The following is a 17,992-nucleotide window of genomic DNA, read 5'->3' on the forward strand; positions in this document are numbered from 1 at the left end:
GTTCGATTAATCAAAGGATCACATTTTGATTATAATGATGCTGTTAACTGGGCGACAGCTTGGGAAGGGGAGCTGCAATTCTTCAACAGCTTTTTCCTCAGAAAAAAATATTTTAAGAGAAATTTTGGCTCATGTCATGTTGAATAACACTCTGTTGGAGGATGAAGGGAGCAACGGGATAAGAGAAGGGAACTGTAAGGAAGAAAAACCAACAGCATTAAACTAGACCCACAATTGCATTCATAGACGGCAAAATTGGGGAGGCTAATTTTCTAAATATTCCCCAGGGGAGGACTGAAATTCTAACAGTTTAGGAGGGGCTCAAAAAAGTGTAAAATAATAATTGGCAATTTCTCAACACGGCTGCAACTTTGAAAAGCCTAGCTCTGCTTGGATCCATATTGTTCAGCTGTTGTGCCCTATCCTGTCCAAGTAAGAATTTTACGGGAAGTACTCTTATTGGACTCGTTAAGTAAATTTAGCAGCCACAGAATAAGAGGACATTGCCTTTCACAAAAGTAACGGGTAGGACTAAGTGACCAACTTTTGACAAGTGGAGGGAAGAAAATAGTGGGATTTCTCAAGGATTTGTATTGCAACTTATTCATAAACCCTGTGTCAGAGGTAAGGAATAAGTTCTTAGATAATTTGGAGTTATTTAGGATGACACATTCTAAAGAAGACTGTGAACAGATCCAAAATGATCTAAGCTAAGTGAATAGCCAATGACAGATGAGATTCAGTGTTAAGAACTGCACAATGATCTGAACACTGTGGTAAAAAAATCCTATCAAATATATGCTGGTGGGGTCTGAGCTGGTTATGGCTACCCGGTATTGTTTCTTTTTGAAATTCTCACCCACTTTTTTCTTTTTCCTCAATCTTATCTTCTTATAAATGAAATTTTCTTAATAAAATATAAATGATACCCAGGAAAAAGTTTTAGAGGTCATGGTGAATCAGTCACTGAAATCTCCAGTTATTCGAGAAGTCTCTAGAATTCAAAGTGAGCATTTTAGCCGCTCCAGAGGGGGATATTTTCAAAATGTGAAATTAAATCTTGAAGCCATTTAGAAATTGGTTGAAGTTCCATGCTAAAATCCTTTTTAGCTCAGGTTTCCTTCCACAAAAAGGTGGTAAGGTAAAATGAGACCGTTCCACCCCCGTATTCAAATCTGACAGGAAAAGCAAATATATTTGGACAGCTGTTCTCTCTCTCTCTCTCTCTCTCTCTCTCTCTCTCTCTCTCTCTCACACACACACACACACACACACACACACACAGAGTAAATACTCAAGAACCCAGCATATGAGGGGTTACAAATATTCAGTCTTTATTATAAATAAGAAATACTGTTTTATACATAAAACTGCCAAGTGTTGCATTTTTGTTGTTTTTGTTCACTGCCCCCAGACAGCAAGACCACAGATTTAAGTCTAAAACTGGAGTGAAGGCACTTTTTGAGGTGCTCACAGTTGAGAATAAAAAATAAAATGAAGGGAACTCTTCAGCAGGCGTCTCCCGTGAACAGCTGTTGCATCGTTTTGTTATGCAAAGAAATAACTTGGACCTATACAAACGTGATAATAGCTGTTAACGCAATATTCGTAAATTCTTATAAAGGCCTTTTTATTTATTTATTTAAAAATAAAAAAAATCTGTTAAAACCTGTTTAAGAGAAAAGGGGGGAAATACTAGGAAGGCAAGGAAAGGACTAGAAGCACACTATGAACTGTAATCATCCCCTTCTAGTCAAGTGCGACAGGCCACAGCAAAAAGCCCTTTCCAATTCATGGCTTTCGGTTCTGTTTGCCTGTATGCATGCAAGTCGACTTTATGTAAACTGTTGAAGAAGTTGCTTGGATAAAATTAAGATCTGGCTGGAACTTCTCTCTCTGGCCCTGGAGGTGCTGTAAAAACCAAGGCCAAAGGGGTTTTGCCTGCCTACCTGTATTCACAGAGACCTGCTACTGAAGCTACAGTAATGGTCCAGCGCTTACTGCGGTGGAAAGCATGTGGCCGGCTGGCAGCCCTTCAGTAAATGGCTCCCATGACTGAATGTTCCTTAATTTCCCTACATGCAGACAACTAGCCATGTCGGAGAGAAAGGTTTTTCTCTTGAAAAACAAAACTGCATGGAGAAATGGTACCAGCTCAGACCTAGGTTAAACCACCTGAGTAAGAAGTAGGCCCAAATCACATTTCCTCTTCAAAGCCAGCAGGAAGCCTATGACCATTCATAATATCAAGACCACAAACAAAGGGCCAGTTTGGGTGATGCCTACACCCGCCAAGCAGGAGACCTGGGGAGGAGGCCGCAGGCCTGTGGGTCTCCTTCCTGTCCGCTCAGAGAACTCTGGATCTGCCTGAATGGGTGGTATTCCGGTTCTCCCATTTCTGCTCACAGTGGAGGAAGGAGGTGTGGGGCAGAGGAGGCGCACAAGTTGGAGCTCCCCATTTGAGCCCAGAGAGTCTCCCAGGGCAAAGCATCACCCAAAATGGCCCAAGGCATCGTGAGCTACACCCCTCTGACTCCTTTAGGTGTCACGTGGCTTTGGGAGGGCAACTTGCCTCTCAGCTGGCAATGCAGATATGGAACACTATTAACTAGCAGTACGGAGTGCAGAGGTGAGGATGGGCAGAGAAAATACCTGCCCCTCGCCCACCCTGCCCCTCACTGCCAGAGGAATAATAGATGCGGGCAGTGTGGCGGTGAAGAGGAAGCAGGGAGAGAACAGGGCCACTCGGGATGCAAGGCCAAGCATATTTACAGGGGGGAAGGCTGGAGAGGGGCAAGAGAGAGAGAAACAGACTTTTCCTCACACTATAATCATGATAAAAAAGACACAAAATCCCACATTCACACAAAAATATAAATTTGAAATAATTAATAGCACCAGTGTGTGTGTCAGATAATAAATTTCTTCCCCTCTACGCAAACGTACAAAGTTGCATAGTGTTTGAGGGTGGGTATATGCAGATCTCAAAGGCAGGGGGTGGAAGCATCAGACCTCTCTCTTGAGGAAACTGCAGAGGCAGATGATTTCCTCCAGTTCAGGATTAAAAGGGGGTGGGGGTGGAGAAGAGAGACAACATGGAAGGAGGTATCTTCTCCCCACAAGGAAGCATAATCAAAGTGGGAGAGGGGGCATTCTGAGCGGGGCAGAAATTCATACCAAGCAACCACCAGCTCAGTTAGTAAATACTGTGAACTCTTGGAGTTATTTACCCCTAGAATTAGGCCTGACCAATTATTTTTCCTAGAAAGATGGATCAGCTATATTTTGTGATTACTCCTCTTTTACACAAGAGGTAAACCTACCATGGCAAAATGATATGATTCAACCTGCAGAAAGAGAACTCTGCAAACATTTGAGTTTCTACCAGAGAGGATTATGTTGACTTCAAATTTCACAGGCAAGTCTAGCAAAAAAAAAAGAGTACTCTCTGGATAGTGGATGCTTCTTTCAAAAGAGGGAAGAAAAGAAAGAATCTGATTCAGGGGCTTCCTCCGCCCCCAAGAGACAAAGACAGAATCTGTTGATATTAAATTATCTGTCCCTGGAAGATACCTCTTGAATATTACTAGTGACTGGCTGGTGACAGGAACAATTCTGATCACAAGTAGATTCTTCCATCTTGAAGAATTTCTGCCTGTGTTCTCAGAAGTCGAAGGCAGGTCAAGACCATGGAGACCTAGCACACCCCTCCTTCCTCATGACTCCCCGAAAGCATTTCTGAGAAACTGTTTCTCAGAATCAAGATATACATATACATATTGCACTCTAGAAAGTTTCTTTAAAATTGGCAGCTGGCTATCAAAGTGGTAGTTTAATTGGCCACTAATATATGAATTAAGTTGACTTTTTCTTCTTTTCTGATTCTGAAGGCCATTGGGGGTTTCTTACAAATTGTAGCTATACTGGCCGTTACAATTTAATACTTTGGTAGCCAAACCTTTTCCTTCATAGAAACAAAAAGAACAGAGAAATTGTGAGATGGGGTACGGGAGAGAGATACGGGGGATGAAAGAAGGAGAAGCCTGTGACTGCCCCCACTATGTATCAGTTCTCATAGCCCTTTCTGTAATTCAGCACAACAGTCCATAATATTTCACATCATTATGCAAATCAAAGGGGAGTCTTTTCTGAGAGAAGAGGAGAAAATGGAGTGTTTTGAGCAAGGAAGTGTATACATTTCATATCTTTAAACCCTTCTGAAGCCCAAAGGCTGGATATTTAATTTGCGTTCATTCAGAAACTTGCAATTTTCTCCCTTGAATTGGGAAAGAAAGAACTGATAGCTGTGTGGGAGATGAGGTGGGGGTCCTGAAGAAGGTAACCTAGGAATTAAGGCACTCCACAGCCAAAAGAACTGCTCCACCAGTCATTGAGGGAACGCCCCCTGCCTTTAGCACATCCTTAGGGTTTTTCAATGGACGGGGTGTTGAAACAGCCAGTTGGTAAGGTCTTCTTGATGTCCTCTAAATTGCTAATGTCTTTCCTAATGGTGTTAATGTCCCTGTCATATTCACTGATGGCACTGGCTTGCTTTTCAGCTGCCTTCTCCAGATCGGAGACTTTCCGGTCCAAATCGTTGTCCCTCATCTGGTTTTTGGCAGTGTTCAAAGTATCCTCAATCTCATTCAGTTTGCTCAAGTCCACAGGTTCCACACGCCCTGTAATGGGAGCAACATACAAAATTAGATTTTTTTATAAAATAATTAAGGCCCACTTCATTCTGATACAGAAATAATTTCCACTGGTCAAATGCAAAAGAGAAAGAGATTAAAAAAGCAAAATAATTCAAAAACCTGATCTTCCTAGCTTGCCACATCGTCTCTAAAATTCCTCTAACTACTGCATTCAAATTGTTTAAATTTGAGAGATAAGTTGTTGTCAGAGCTGCTACCAGGTCCCAGCTCACATAGGACCACGCCACACAGCGTCCACTTTAAAAGAGTCTTTATTGAGTTACAGGTTTCATTTCCGAACTGCAGCGTGCAGCTCTACACCTTCTGCCCTAGGTCGGCGAAGACCCATCTGAGTCCCCGCCTCTTGCACACCAGCTTAATACCCTAGCCTTGCTCCACCTCCTTCGCCTCTCCCTACGTCTCTGGGTCCTTCTGCCCCCCTGGGACTCCTCCCTTCTACTCTCCTCTGACGCTGACCCCCCTGATCCTTCCGCTTCCTTTCGGCGGGCTTTGGGACCTGGCTCACTCTCCGGGCTGCTTACTGCTCCAGCTTCCGCTGCATTTGAACTTGGCGCGCGCGCCCAACTCTCTACTTTCCTCTTGACCGTTGCCTCGCTCTCTGAGGAGGGCGTGACCACCCCTGACTCGTGCCCTCCCTCCTGCTGACGGCCTCCGGAACCCGATGCCTGGCTGCCTTCCTCCCTGCTGCTCTCAGTCTTGAGCGTGGGTCCCGACTTCCAGCTGCTGCTCTCTGAATCTCCTCTGTTCCCTTCCTCCTGGGGTGTCCCCCCGGATCCCCCCCTTGCTCTGCTCACTGGGGCTCCCTTTTGGGAGTCCTCTGACTCACTGCTTAGGCTTGGAGATCTCGGTTCGTCATCATCACTCATTCTCCCTTCGGCTTCCTCCCCCTCGCTCTCTGTTTCCACCCTTCTCTGCGTCTCTGCTTCTGAACCCCTGACATCCATCCCCCCCTCGAAGCCCCCCCTTCCCCCCTCCCCGCTGTCAGGTGTGGGTGCTGGGCGCTCCATCATCATGGGAGGGAATGCTGGATACAGGTCGCTCCCCGTGGGTGGCCGCCAACTGAAGACCTCCGAGTCTTCCCCCTCGCGGTCGTCGACGTTGACTTGTTGCTCTTCCATCTCTGTACCGCCGTGCTCGAACCCGAGGTCCTCCCCGAACACGTCCATGTCAGTCTCTGCGTCGGTCGCTCGACCTGGCCTCTCCAGCCACTTCCTGCGCCATTGCTCCTCTGGTCGATCGTCCCACCAATACGAGTTGCCTGATGCCGAACCTGCCGGTGAACCTTCTGGGGAACGGGTGCTCCGTGCGGGTTCCCCTTCTGAGTCGAAGCCATGGAACGTGCTGGAAGAAAGTGTGGGTGTGAACAACCAGTCGTCGAAGAAGCTCGCTGGCATGGGTTTGTGTGGGAAGAGGGCATGAAACTCGTCCTTGAGCAGGGGTTCCTCCAAAGCGTAGTCTGGTACCCAGCTATTGGCGCTGGCCCGGGTGCCCTCTCTGGCTAAGAGGTATTCGACTCCCTCTTCCCCCCATCTGGAGTCCAAAATCTCCGTGACCTCGTTGATGTGGTCCTGGTGCTTCACCTCCCGCGTCTCCGTCCGTTCCCGGAGCGGACTTGGCGCCGTCCCTGGCTCCTGGAACCTGTGAGGTGCCTTGTAGGGAGTAAGCACCGACCTGTGGAACACCGGATGCATTCTGGAACCCTCCGGCAGCGCCAGTCGGAAGGCTACCGGGTTGATCTGCGCTTCGACTTGGTACGGACCGATCTGCTTGTGCCCCAACTTCTTCTTGGCAAGTGACCTGGTCGGCACTGCGTGGGCTGCCAACCAGACCCAGTCTCCCACTTGGATCACCTCGCCAACCCGCCTGTGCTTGTCAGCTTGCACCTTGTAGGCGTGCTTAGCTAGCTCCAGCTGCCGTCTGAGTTGATCGTGGACCGCCTGCAGCTCTGACGCGAACGCGTCCGCCGTCTGTGGTTCTCCTTCCCCCGCTCTCTCCAGTCCCGGGAAGGTTCTGGGATTCCTCCCATTGTTGGCAAAGAACGGCGTCACTCCTGTGGACACGTGCTTCGTGTTGTTGTAAGCGAACTCGGCTAGCGGCAGGTAATCCACCCACGTCGCAGGCTGTTGATTGGCATAGCATCTCAGGTACTGCTGCATGATGGCATTGACCCTCTCTGCTTGCCCGTTGGTCTGCGGGTGTCTTGCTGATGCCAGATTGACCTTGACATTTAGAAAACCCATCAGCTTCTGCCAGAAAGACGAGATGAACTGGCGTCCGCGGTCGGACAGGATAGACCGTGGCAGGCCATGCACTTTGAACACGTGATCTATGAACAGTTTGGCGGTTTGTTCCGCCGTGGCCACCTTCGCACACGGAATGAAATGTGCCATCTTGGTGAACAAGTCCACCACCACTAGCACAGCTGTCTTGCCTCTCGAGCTGGGTAAATCCGTCACAAAGTCCAGGGCCACCCTCTCCCACGGTTCAAACGGTGTTTGCAGCGGTTCTAACAGTCCCGCCGGTGGTCTGTGTACCGGCTTGGCCCTCTGGCAGGTGTCGCACCTCGCGACGTAGTCCGCGACCTCTCCTCTCAGCCTGGGCCACCAGAAGTCTCTCGCGACTAATTCCATCGTTTTCTCTGTGCCAAAGTGACCGGCCGTGGGTGCGTCGTGCAACTGTTGCAGTACCTTGGCGCGAAGGTCGTCTCCTGGTACATAGACAGCCCCTTTGCGTAGGAGCAAGCCGTCCCGCACCTGGAACTCGTCCGTGGTAGCCGTGCCTCTGAGCAGTTCCGCCATCTTGTCTTGCGCGAATGAGTCGTCCCGCAATGCACGTCGCACCGCATCCAGGTCTACTGTAGCTGAGGCACACGCCCACGCCGTCGGTGCGAAGATGTGCATGGCCGCCGCTGGCGTCACCTCTTCTAGGTATTGCGGTTTTCGGGACAGTGCATCCGCCATGATGTTGGTGTCGCCTGGGACGTACTCTATTCGGAAATTGAAGTCAGCAAAGAACTCCGCCCACCGTATCTGCCTCTGGTTCAGGAACTGAGCCGTGCGCCAGTGCTCCAGATTCTTGTGGTCCGTGCAGACCTGCACCGTGTGCTTGGCGCCGATTAGGAAGTGCCTCCACGCCTTGAAAGCTGCATGAATGGCCAGCAACTCCCTGTCCCAGATGGTGTAGTTCTGCTCCGACTTGCTGAGCTTTCTGGAGTAGAACGCTCCCGGCCGCCACACCCCCTGCGGGTCTCGCTGCAGCAGGACAGCTCCCACGGCTCTGTCTGACGCGTCTGTCTCTACCCTCAACGGTTTACTGGGGTCGATATGCAGCAGTTGCTTCTCCGATGCGAAGAGATGCTTGAGCGCTTGAAAGGACTGTTCCGCCTGCTCCGTCCAGATGAATTTCTTTTTTTTGGAGCTGAGCGTGTCCGTAATTGCTGCCGTCTGCATCGCGAACCCCTTGATAAACTTGCGATAGAAGTTGGCGAAGCCGACAAACCGCTGGACCTCCTTCCGGTTGCGCGGGCTCTTCCAATCCAATACCGCACGAACCTTGGTGCTGTCCATGGCTATCCCCTTGTCCGACAACTTGTATCCCAGGAAATCCACCTCCGTCGTGTCGAACTGGCACTTCTCCAGCTTGGCGTACAGTCTATGTTGTTGCAACCTGCTGAGCACCTCCCTCACGTCTCGGTCGTGAGCTTGCTGCGAGTCAGAGAAAATCAGGATGTCATCCAGGAAGCAGACGCATGTCTTGTAGAGGAGTCCCTCCAACACGTGATGCATAAAAGCTTGAAAACAGTGAGAGCCATTTTGTAATCCAAAGGGCATAACTCTGTATTCGTAGGTGCCCAGCGGTGTGAACATGGCCGTCTTCCACTCATCGCCCTCCCGCATGCGGATGAGATTGTACGCCCCTCGCAGGTCCAACTTGGTGAACACGCGTCCCTTGCGCACCGTCGCGAGGAGGTCGTCAATCCTGGGCATGGGGTAATCAGACGGTTTGGTCATCTGGTTCAAAAGGCGGTAGTCCACAACTAGTCTTTTTTGGGGCGTGTCTTTCTTTTTCACGAAGAAAACGGGACTGCCCCCCACTGCCTTGGACTCTCTGATGAAGCCACGCTCCAGATTATGCTCGATGAACTGTTTGAGTTCCTGCATTTCATCTTCAGACATGGAGTATAGCCGCCCCTTCGGCAGCGTCGCCCCCGGTAGGAGGTCAATCTTGCAGTCATATGGCCGGTGAGGGGGTAGCTTGTCCGCCTCCTTCTCGCAGAAGACCTCCAAAAAGCTCGCGTATTTGTGGGGTACCGCTTGCAACGTTCCCAACTGCAGTTGTGATTCCTCCTCCTCTCCCTCCCGTCGGGTCAGGATGCAGTGTTCTGCGCAATAAGAGGAGCCGAAGATCAGTTGTCTCTGGTACCAAGCCAGTGTCGGACTGTGCCTGTCCAGCCAACTCATGCCCAACACAATGGGCGTGTCCGACAGTTGGGTGACATTAAAACTGATGACTTCCCTGTGGTTGCCAAGGCGCATCACCATCGGTGGCGTCTGCTTCACCACCTGCCCCCCTAGCAACTCTCTGCCATCCACTGTGACGACTTGCAGGGGCAGAGTGGCAGGCAATAGCTGTATAGCGTGCTGCTCCACAAAGCTCTGCGCTATAAAGTCTGCGTTGCTTCCAGAATCCACAGAAAGCGGCACTTCGATAGTGACGCCGTCGGGTAGCTGGAGAGATGCTGTGAGCTGCACTACTGGTTTGGGTGGGAGGGGATCCGTGGGTTGCAATATCGCTGGGGACTGCTTCACAGATGCGTCTGGCTGGGCCCCAGTGCCTCCGTCTCCAGCCAGACATCGTCGTTTCCCTGCTGTGGTTCTCCTTGCTGCGTTGCTGCAGTCACCATTGCTGAGGCTGCAGTGTGCTTGTGGAGCCTCCGGGGACACTCCTTCGCCAAATGGCCTGGATCCTCGCAGATGTAACACTTCCTGTTCCCTCTAGGAGGCTTCGCTTTCACTGCTGCCGGTGCTAGGGCTCTGGCTGCTGACTGAGCCCTTGCACCTCCAACCTCCATCGGTTCCCCTCCCCCTCCTGGCGGAGGTGTGGATTGCGCACGCGCTGCTTCCCTCGGAACGAAAGAGAAACTTCTCGCTGCTTCGCGCCCTCCACGTCCTTCATCTCTGCACCATGGACGTTCTTCCAGCCTCACCCCCACAGTCAGCGCCCTTTGAACCACCTCCTGCGTGCTTCGGGGCCTCTCCCCCCTTGCAATTTCATCCTTAACCGCAGAACTTAGACCCTCCCAGAAGAGGTCTCTGACAGGGGGCGAATCCCGATCCCATTCTAAAGCACTGACCAGCGCAAAAAATCGGGCGTGATACTGCCGGACGCTCGCCCTCCCTTGTTTTAGTCCATGAATCTCCCGTCTGGCAAGATCCACATCAATAGTAGACAAAAAACACGCATCCATCGCTTTGATAAAGGCATCTGCATTCTGAAGCGCCGGATCTTTATCCCTCCACAAATTGCGCAACCAGGCTTTGGCATCCCCATGCAAATGGGACAATATGAACCCCACCTTCTCTTCCTCATCTCTAAAGTCTTTTGCCAGCAGTTGCAGTGCGCACATTACGTCTGCTCTAAAATTAGGGTACTGTTGCAAAGTCCCATCGAAGTGAGCCACAAGCCCTCCTGCTCTCCGTGCCAATCCCACGCCCTCCGGTCTGGGTCCCGGTTGCCCTTGCTTAACAAGCATTTCAAACCTGGCGTGTAGGTCTCTGTAGGCGGCTGTAGTCTCCTCCTCCCGTTTCTTGGAAGCCAATACCTCTGAGGACAACTGGGTCACTGCCTCTTGCAGCGCGGAGATCCTCTGTTCTTCCGTCATCTTGCTAACCTTTGTGAGCTTGCTTACAGACACCCCTCTTCCTCCCCTAGCGGCTTCTGCTCCCGCTGCGAGGTTTCAGGTTTCTGAAGCTTTGATGAGATGGGTCTTACTGTCAGAGCTGCTACCAGGTCCCAGCTCACATAGGACCACGCCACACAGCGTCCACTTTAAAAGAGTCTTTATTGAGTTACAGGTTTCATTTCCGAACTGCAGCGTGCAGCTCTACACCTTCTGCCCTAGGTCGGCGAAGACCCATCTGAGTCCCCACCTCTTGCACACCAGCTTAATACCCTAGCCTTGCTCCACCTCCTTCGCCTCTCCCTACGTCTCTGGGTCCTTCTGCCCCCCTGGGACTCCTCCCTTCTACTCTCCTCTGACGCTGACCCCCCTGATCCTTCCGCTTCCTTTCGGCGGGCTTTGGGACCTGGCTCACTCTCCGGGCTGCTTACTGCTCCAGCTTCCGCTGCATTTGAACTTGGCGCGCGCGCCCAACTCTCTACTTTCCTCTTGACCGTTGCCTCGCTCTCTGAGGAGGGCGTGACCACCCCTGACTCGTGCCCTCCCTCCTGCTGACGGCCTCCGGAACCCGATGCCTGGCTGCCTTCCTCCCTGCTGCTCTCAGTCTTGAGCGTGGGTCCCGACTTCCAGCTGCTGCTCTCTGAATCTCCTCTGTTCCCTTCCTCCTGGGGTGTCCCCCCGGATCCCCCCCTTGCTCTGCTCACTGGGGCTCCCTTTTGGGAGTCCTCTGACTCACTGCTTAGGCTTGGAGATCTCGGTTCGTCATCATCACTCATTCTCCCTTCGGCTTCCTCCCCCTCGCTCTCTGTTTCCACCCTTCTCTGCGTCTCTGCTTCTGAACCCCTGACAGTTGTGTATCAAAATTCAGAAATGTGTAACACCGGAGCACTGAGTTCAATGTCTCTAAAACTGCACACCCAGAAATTCACATTATGTACAAACATTTTACATTGTGAAATTTAAATGTTATTTGAACTTTATTTCCGCTGTTTGAGAAAAAGTTCTCTATACACATCCATCCTTAACTATTTTTCCCCCTCCTTTTTACAATGCCAAGATTAAACAACATAAACAACTGATTGCCCATTCCCTGCATTTAATCATTCAGCCCACCCGTTCTTTTTTACAGGCCAAGTCTATGGACTTATGAAGCAGTAAACTGTACAAGAAATTACTGTTGTGAAAACAGATGCAAAATGTGGCTGAAAAAGAAGGGAGAAGCTGGGATAGTCCTTGACTGGGCAGCCAATTCAGCAAATAAAGTGTCTTGTGGACGGGTTGGCGAGTGGAGCAAACGGGGACAGAGCCACCCTAGTTCTATGTGCACCCACTACGGTAATCTAGCTATCAGTGAACCCGTTAACCTGGCAAGCATGTTGATTTGCAGAGTGAAGTCTTGCATACTGCAAGGGCTCCCAAGGGGGTACTGTACAACTTTCTGTGATCTGAACACAAAAACATCTCTACCCTGTATGGAATCCCTGGCAGTGGAGGCCTGGACACCCATTGTCAGGGTGAGCTGGCAGGTTTTGCCCTCACAGCAACATGCCACTAAGAGTAAAACAGCAATGGATGTAAAGTGGTGCAGTCAATAGACAGTGCTGGGAGTGGGAGTCAATCATTGCACATTCATAGATTTGTCCATCTAGGTTTTGTTTTAGAAAGTCAGATTGTACTGAATACAGGGAATGGACTTTCTGACAGATGCCAGACAGATACATATCTTAATATGTAAAATAAATATGTGTGCAGTTTTACATTAAGCCCCACTTGTTTATCATAATTTCAGCTTTGTCAACTCAAGTCACTGTACACTATTGTTGATAAGCATTTTATTGAAGTCCTTTGAGTAAGTCCACAAAAATTATTAGACTAGGTGCCCAGCTACACAAACTTATGTTAGCCAGGTACAGCAATGGCTTGAAAGAACAAACAAGCAGGAAAGGGGCAATACCCCAAATGCCACACGATTCAGGGCGAGAAGGTCAAACTCTCTAGCACTTTACCAGCTGAAGATACACACCCAGCTTCTCAAGGAGGTCATTGATCATGCTCAGCAAGCTGCTAACAGAGGTCTTTGCTTTCCTTGCATTGGCTTCCGCTTCCTGAGCTGCCTCTGAAGCCTGGGAATTAAAAAATAAATTCAAATGGATATGACAACTGAATTCACATATGCATGTGTGTAACTCCATATCAATTACTTGTGGCTGACCACATGAACCAGCTAATAAGACACTACCTGTGGTGTTTAATTTGCAGTGAGTAACTCTACACACCTAAGTCCCTGAGTAATGAGCATGCATGTGTCAACTCTGTCTCGAACACCGCAGCATCATGCAATGTCATTTCTGCTGGAAGACAAGGGAGTCGCCCAGGAAGACAAAGGTGAGAGGATGGGAAAGAGAAAAGAAGGAAATGATTTTCCAAATGGCATGAGGCTTCTTTGAAGGGCAGACACCCATGCATGGGTTTTGTAAAGTCTCTTTTAAAAAACCAACACACAGTGGTGCCTCTGGTTACAAACGCCTCGAGTTACGTTTTTTCAGGTTACAAATGTTTGAAACCCGGAAGTGAGTGTTCCGAGCTCTCGGAGGCCTCGCCACTGCCCAGAGCCAAGCCTGGACACCCGCAGGGCCTACGGAGGCTCCATGACTGGGCTCCAGCAGCAGGAGCTCTCCGAGGCCTTCACAACTGCCTGGAGCCAGGCCCCAACATCTGCAGGATGCCCAGCAGGTTGCATCCCAGCCCCAAAGATAGGCAAGGAACGCTTCCCTAACGAAGACCAAGAGCAGTGAAGCTGTTAAGAAAACAAAGGTGAGCCTGGGCCAAAAAGCCCTTGACCAGCCCTTGCCCCCCCCCACCTGTAGCAAGATGGGTGGCACCTAGCCAGGTAAGCCCACCTATCATTGGGGGGGGGGAGTGGGAAATTTTGGGATTCTGCAAGGGATTTGGGGATTTGTTTATGTGAGTCTGCCCTGTGCCTTTGCTCCTTCATTTGGGGGACTTCTGGGGGACTCTGCCTTCTGCCATTGTTTTGGGGATCGTGTGGATCCCAGTTCAGCTACTGGTTGATTGTGTGACTGCAGAAATGGATAAAAGCCCCCCATCCAAACAATGACTATCATCAGTGCAGGTAAGAAGAAGAAATGTTATTTTTTTCATCTACAATACTGTCTTGTTTATTTTATAGTACAGTACATTGATTATTGCCTTCATTTTATGGATCAATGGTCTCGTTAGAGAGTAAAATTCGTGTTAAATTGCTGTTTTAGGGGGTATTTTTCATTGTCTGGAATGGATCAATCCACTTTTCCATTACTTTCCATGGGAAAGTGCACTTCAGGTTAAGAACGCTTCAGGTTAAGAACAGACTTCCGGAACCAATTAAGTACTTAACCTGAGGTTCCACTGTGCTGATATTGCAGATTAACAATATGCCAATCTAACTCCCCAAAATCAAAGGTGTTTTTTTTTTTTGAAGCAGACACAGTAACTCACCATTCCTGCCATCATCATATCTTGATCAGCGCTTTCCTGTTTCGCCTTCAGCTCTTTCTCTGCTGCATCCAACTGCTGCAACATGCCACCCACTTCTTTGTCCAGCTCAGCAACAGTGGAGAAGGTCTTGTCAGCATCAGCTTTTGTTGAAGCAGCATTCTAGAATGGGCAGAGACCAAAACCATTTAAAAAATAAAAATACCTGAACAAAGCAGGTATATATGAAAGGATGAAGAGCCTGCACAGCTGGTCCAAACATACATGCAATCTGTTCCTGAGTCCCAATCAGCGCCAGCACTGGGCTGTGCCTAATGAAGTCAATGCAGACTCGTACGTGCTTCCCCTCCAGTTAATTCCTTCACTGCTCTTAAAGCCTCATCTTAAAACTTCATTTGAAGTACTAATATTGATTATATGAGGTTGCCCCATACAGTTAGACTGATCGGTGGGTCCACACAGTCTAGTACTTGTCCTAATGTACCAGGCTGTACCTTTCTAGTGACTCATGCAGGGATCATTCCCAGCCTTCATAACCATCTTTACCTGGCGCCACAATGGATTAATACCAGGGGTTTTCCACATGCAAATCGTGTGCTCTGCCGCTGAGCTGTGTTTCTCAACAGGGTACGAAAGATCACCCTGCCATGGTACTTGGCCCTTTAATGTTATAGGAAAGCTCTCTCTGTTCTGGGCAGCATTAAGAGCAAGACAACTAGCAGGCTTCTTTACCAACTGCTTCCCAGTAGAGAAATGTCAGCTTTTGAGTTCCACTAATGCTAAAACAGCAGTTGGTCTCATCGAAGACAACTTCTTGTCTATTACATATTGCCAAGAGCCGATCTATTTATGCAGAATAATTATGTGAATGACTATGTGCTGTTGCCACTTCAGGGTGTGGACAGGAGGCATGATGCGTTTGGAAAATGGAGAAAGTAAATTCCACACGCATGAAAACCAGCAAGTTGGGAACTTTTGTCCTGACATGCTAGTATTCTGTGTACTGAGAGTTCATTTCATGAACTGTTCAGACATGTTATTCACATCTGCGGTCTGAGGACAGATAATTCAGGAAAAACTGTACCACAAAAAAAATACTTTTGAACAAATGAAGCTCCTCAATATGTTGCTTCAGATCAATGGTCCAGCTAGCCCAGTCTTTACTAGAGATTGAACATGGAGCCTTATACAAAGGATGTACTCTACCACTGATGCACAAGACTCACCTTCTGCACAGAATTAGCAATTCTCTCAGAATCAGCAGCTTTGTTCTTTGCTTCTCTGGCATCCGCAGCAGCGTTGCCCAGTGCCAATTCCGCTTGCCGTGTCTTATTGTTGGCCTCCAAGATGGTCTGGGTAATGGCAGGAATTCTCCTTAGAGCCTCCTGAGCTGCAGTCTTGTTATCATTCACTCTCTTGTCAAAGTCTGGAGGGGGGGGGGAATGTAAGGAAGCCCCACTGGATGACTCAGCCTTCTATTTCTAACCGTGGTCAATCAGATGCCTCTGGGAAGTCCATAGGCAAGACATGAAAGCAACAGCCACCCCATCCCACCCCCACCCCGCTTGTCCCTAGGATCTGATATTCAGAGGTATATAGCTTCCAAACAGGCAAGGTCCAAATAGCAGCTGTCGCTAACAGCCACTGACAGACAGACCCGCCATGAAACACTGTTTTGCATCAAAGGTCTTCGAAACCCACTGGAATGCAAGTGGGTGAGAATAAACTGGTGTCTCCTCCCCCCCCTTAAAAATACTTACAATATGTTGTTGACCCTGAGAAGCTTTCAGAGGGGCTTACAAAAGATCCTCACAAGTGATTATCTTATCCTTTTCTGTCTTGTCACATAAACGGCTACAGTAAATTTGACAGAAGGAAACATGTGCAAGGGCTGAAATGTATTGCACCTTGGGAATCCTGCTACAGTGGTTGGAGTTTTTGACTGAGACCAAAGTTCAGATCTGTGCCCAGTTACGAAGCTTGCTAAGCTATTTGGCAAGCCCACCAGGTTTCCATTGACATATGGCCCTCCCAGGAAGCTAACTTCTGCACTTCCACAAAATCAGGGCGTATGCTCAGTCCTGAAAACACACGTTTCACTGGGATAATACTGACATGATTACAGCAGTACAGTCGGTAGCAAAAGGAAAAACGCGTCCTGTGGAACAATGTTCCGATTCTGGCCCACTTCCCCCCCAAGAGAGGGCTGAGTCCCTCAGGGAGGTCAGCCTGCCATTCTGCAAAATGACTCATCAGGAAGTCATGCTGCCACCTACCTTTCAAGTTGCTGAGGATGTCATTGGCCTCCTGGAGGGTGTTGCTCCCCTTCTTGGCGGCTTCTTCAGCCAGAGCCTTGGCAGCATCTGCTCGAGCCAAGAGCTGGTCAGCAGTCTGTGCACAAGACACACAAGACAGCAGGTCAGCCCCATGCTCTCTGCCTCTCTCTGCAATGCCTTCATATAGCGTGTATCACACACAGACTGTTTCTACTGAATTTCAATGTATTATTATTATTTTAAAAAATACTGCTTTTATTTATCTTCATGGTACAGAAGACAAATTCTGAGAAAACAATTGTAACAACAGTAAACAACAAGTAAGTTGTCCTAATAAAATTACAGATTTTTATCTTGCCATGTGTTAAAAGTTTCACTTGATTACTCTAAGAGATCACACCACATTTCCCCATGAGCGCTGGGTGGATTCCTGCCACACTCTGAGTGCTGTTGTTCTTCTATTTGTACCCCTCCCACTCTGGGCAGCTTCAATGTTTCCCCAAAGGGGCAGGGGCAGGAGTCAAGTCCCTAGCAAAGTAGTGAATTTTTCCTGAGCTTTCCCCACCTTAATTCTAGCCCCACAAGGCAGCTCAATGCTTAGGGCTTTGCAATGCTTCTGAAATACACTCAGGCCTGGATTTCGTGAGTCTTCAGCGGGAGTGAGTTCCATAGCAGAGAGGAGAGAGCCACTGACAGTGCTTCTTTCTTCAGTGGATTTCAAGGAGGATGTAATCAGACACAACGGAGGAAGTGGCCTCTAAACCATACTGACCCTAAGAGTCTCTGATTATCGTGTGACTAAAGCAGCTTACAAGGAAGTTAAACAGTATAGGAAAGTACATTTGCACAGTCACAAGAACAAAATCTAAACGTTTTAAAACAGTTCATATATTTTAAGGACAAAGATGCTAAAGAATGGGAAAGGTCCTTCATCCTCCCCAACTCTGCTTTTGACTGCTGATTCTGCTTTACTAACAGGTGTGTAGTCACACCACTATGGTCTCTTTTGGCTTGGACACTAAAACCTTCACTTGCCTTTTACAGCAAATTGTTTCTCCCTTACTGCCTACTCTCTCTCTCCACCCGTCCTTTCCTCGTCTCCAGGCCACTTTCCCTTGGCTCTGGGGCCCATGCTGTCTCTCCATGAACACTTTGCACCTAGCTTGTCCTGCGCATGGTGCAGCCATTCTACAGAACACACAATAAAAAAAAGCCCTAAACACATGTCCACCATACCTCTCCATGAATTGGTTAACACAAGTTTTCAAAGGTTGAGAGCAGTTAAGCCACTCCTGTTTAACATGCATTTATGGCTTTTGTCAGGGCAAGAGTTTACATACAAGTAGAACTGACCTGCTGTTCAGTCTTGCCCTTCTCCAAAAGGTTCTGTACTTCCAGCTCTTTCCCTTTCATGTCTTCTCTTAGGTCCTCATAATCCTTCAGCTTCCTGTTAATGAGCTGATCAAGTTCTCTGGCTTCCTTCTTGATCTTATTCGCCTCATTCTGCACGTGGAGAAAACAGGAAGAGAAATGGCGTTTGTGAATGCAGCGACTGTGTATTATACATTTTATGGCACATTTCCAAGGGTCTGAATTTACAAACATGG

General features: G+C 48.7%; 1 protein-coding gene across 2 annotated transcripts in view; it reads right to left on the minus strand.

Annotated features, from left to right (window-relative positions):
• Window positions 1-1,310: 1,310 nt before the first annotated feature.
• Window positions 1,311-17,992, minus strand: part of LAMC1 (laminin subunit gamma 1) — a 127,619-nt gene continuing 110,937 nt past the window's right edge. The window contains exons 23-29 of one of the 2 annotated variants that reach the window (XR_014220752.1): window positions 17,739-17,888; window positions 16,386-16,500; window positions 15,336-15,535; window positions 14,113-14,271; window positions 12,638-12,737; window positions 3,320-4,679; window positions 1,311-3,278 (exon numbers count right to left, since the gene is read on the minus strand). Coding sequence is in view for 1 of the 2 variants with exons in the window: in XM_082226642.1 (XP_082082768.1) it covers window positions 4,423-4,679; window positions 12,638-12,737; window positions 14,113-14,271; window positions 15,336-15,535; window positions 16,386-16,500; window positions 17,739-17,888 (981 nt within the window). In the remaining variant the exon portion in view is untranslated. Of the gene's footprint in view, window positions 4,680-12,637; window positions 12,738-14,112; window positions 14,272-15,335; window positions 15,536-16,385; window positions 16,501-17,738; window positions 17,889-17,992 lie in introns of both variants that reach the window. The other variant, XM_082226642.1, reaches the window with a different exon arrangement.

This window comes from Podarcis vaucheri (genome assembly GCF_965113315.1).
Source record: "Podarcis vaucheri genome assembly, chromosome: 6".
NCBI classification, from domain to species: Eukaryota; Metazoa; Chordata; class Lepidosauria; order Squamata; family Lacertidae; genus Podarcis; species Podarcis vaucheri.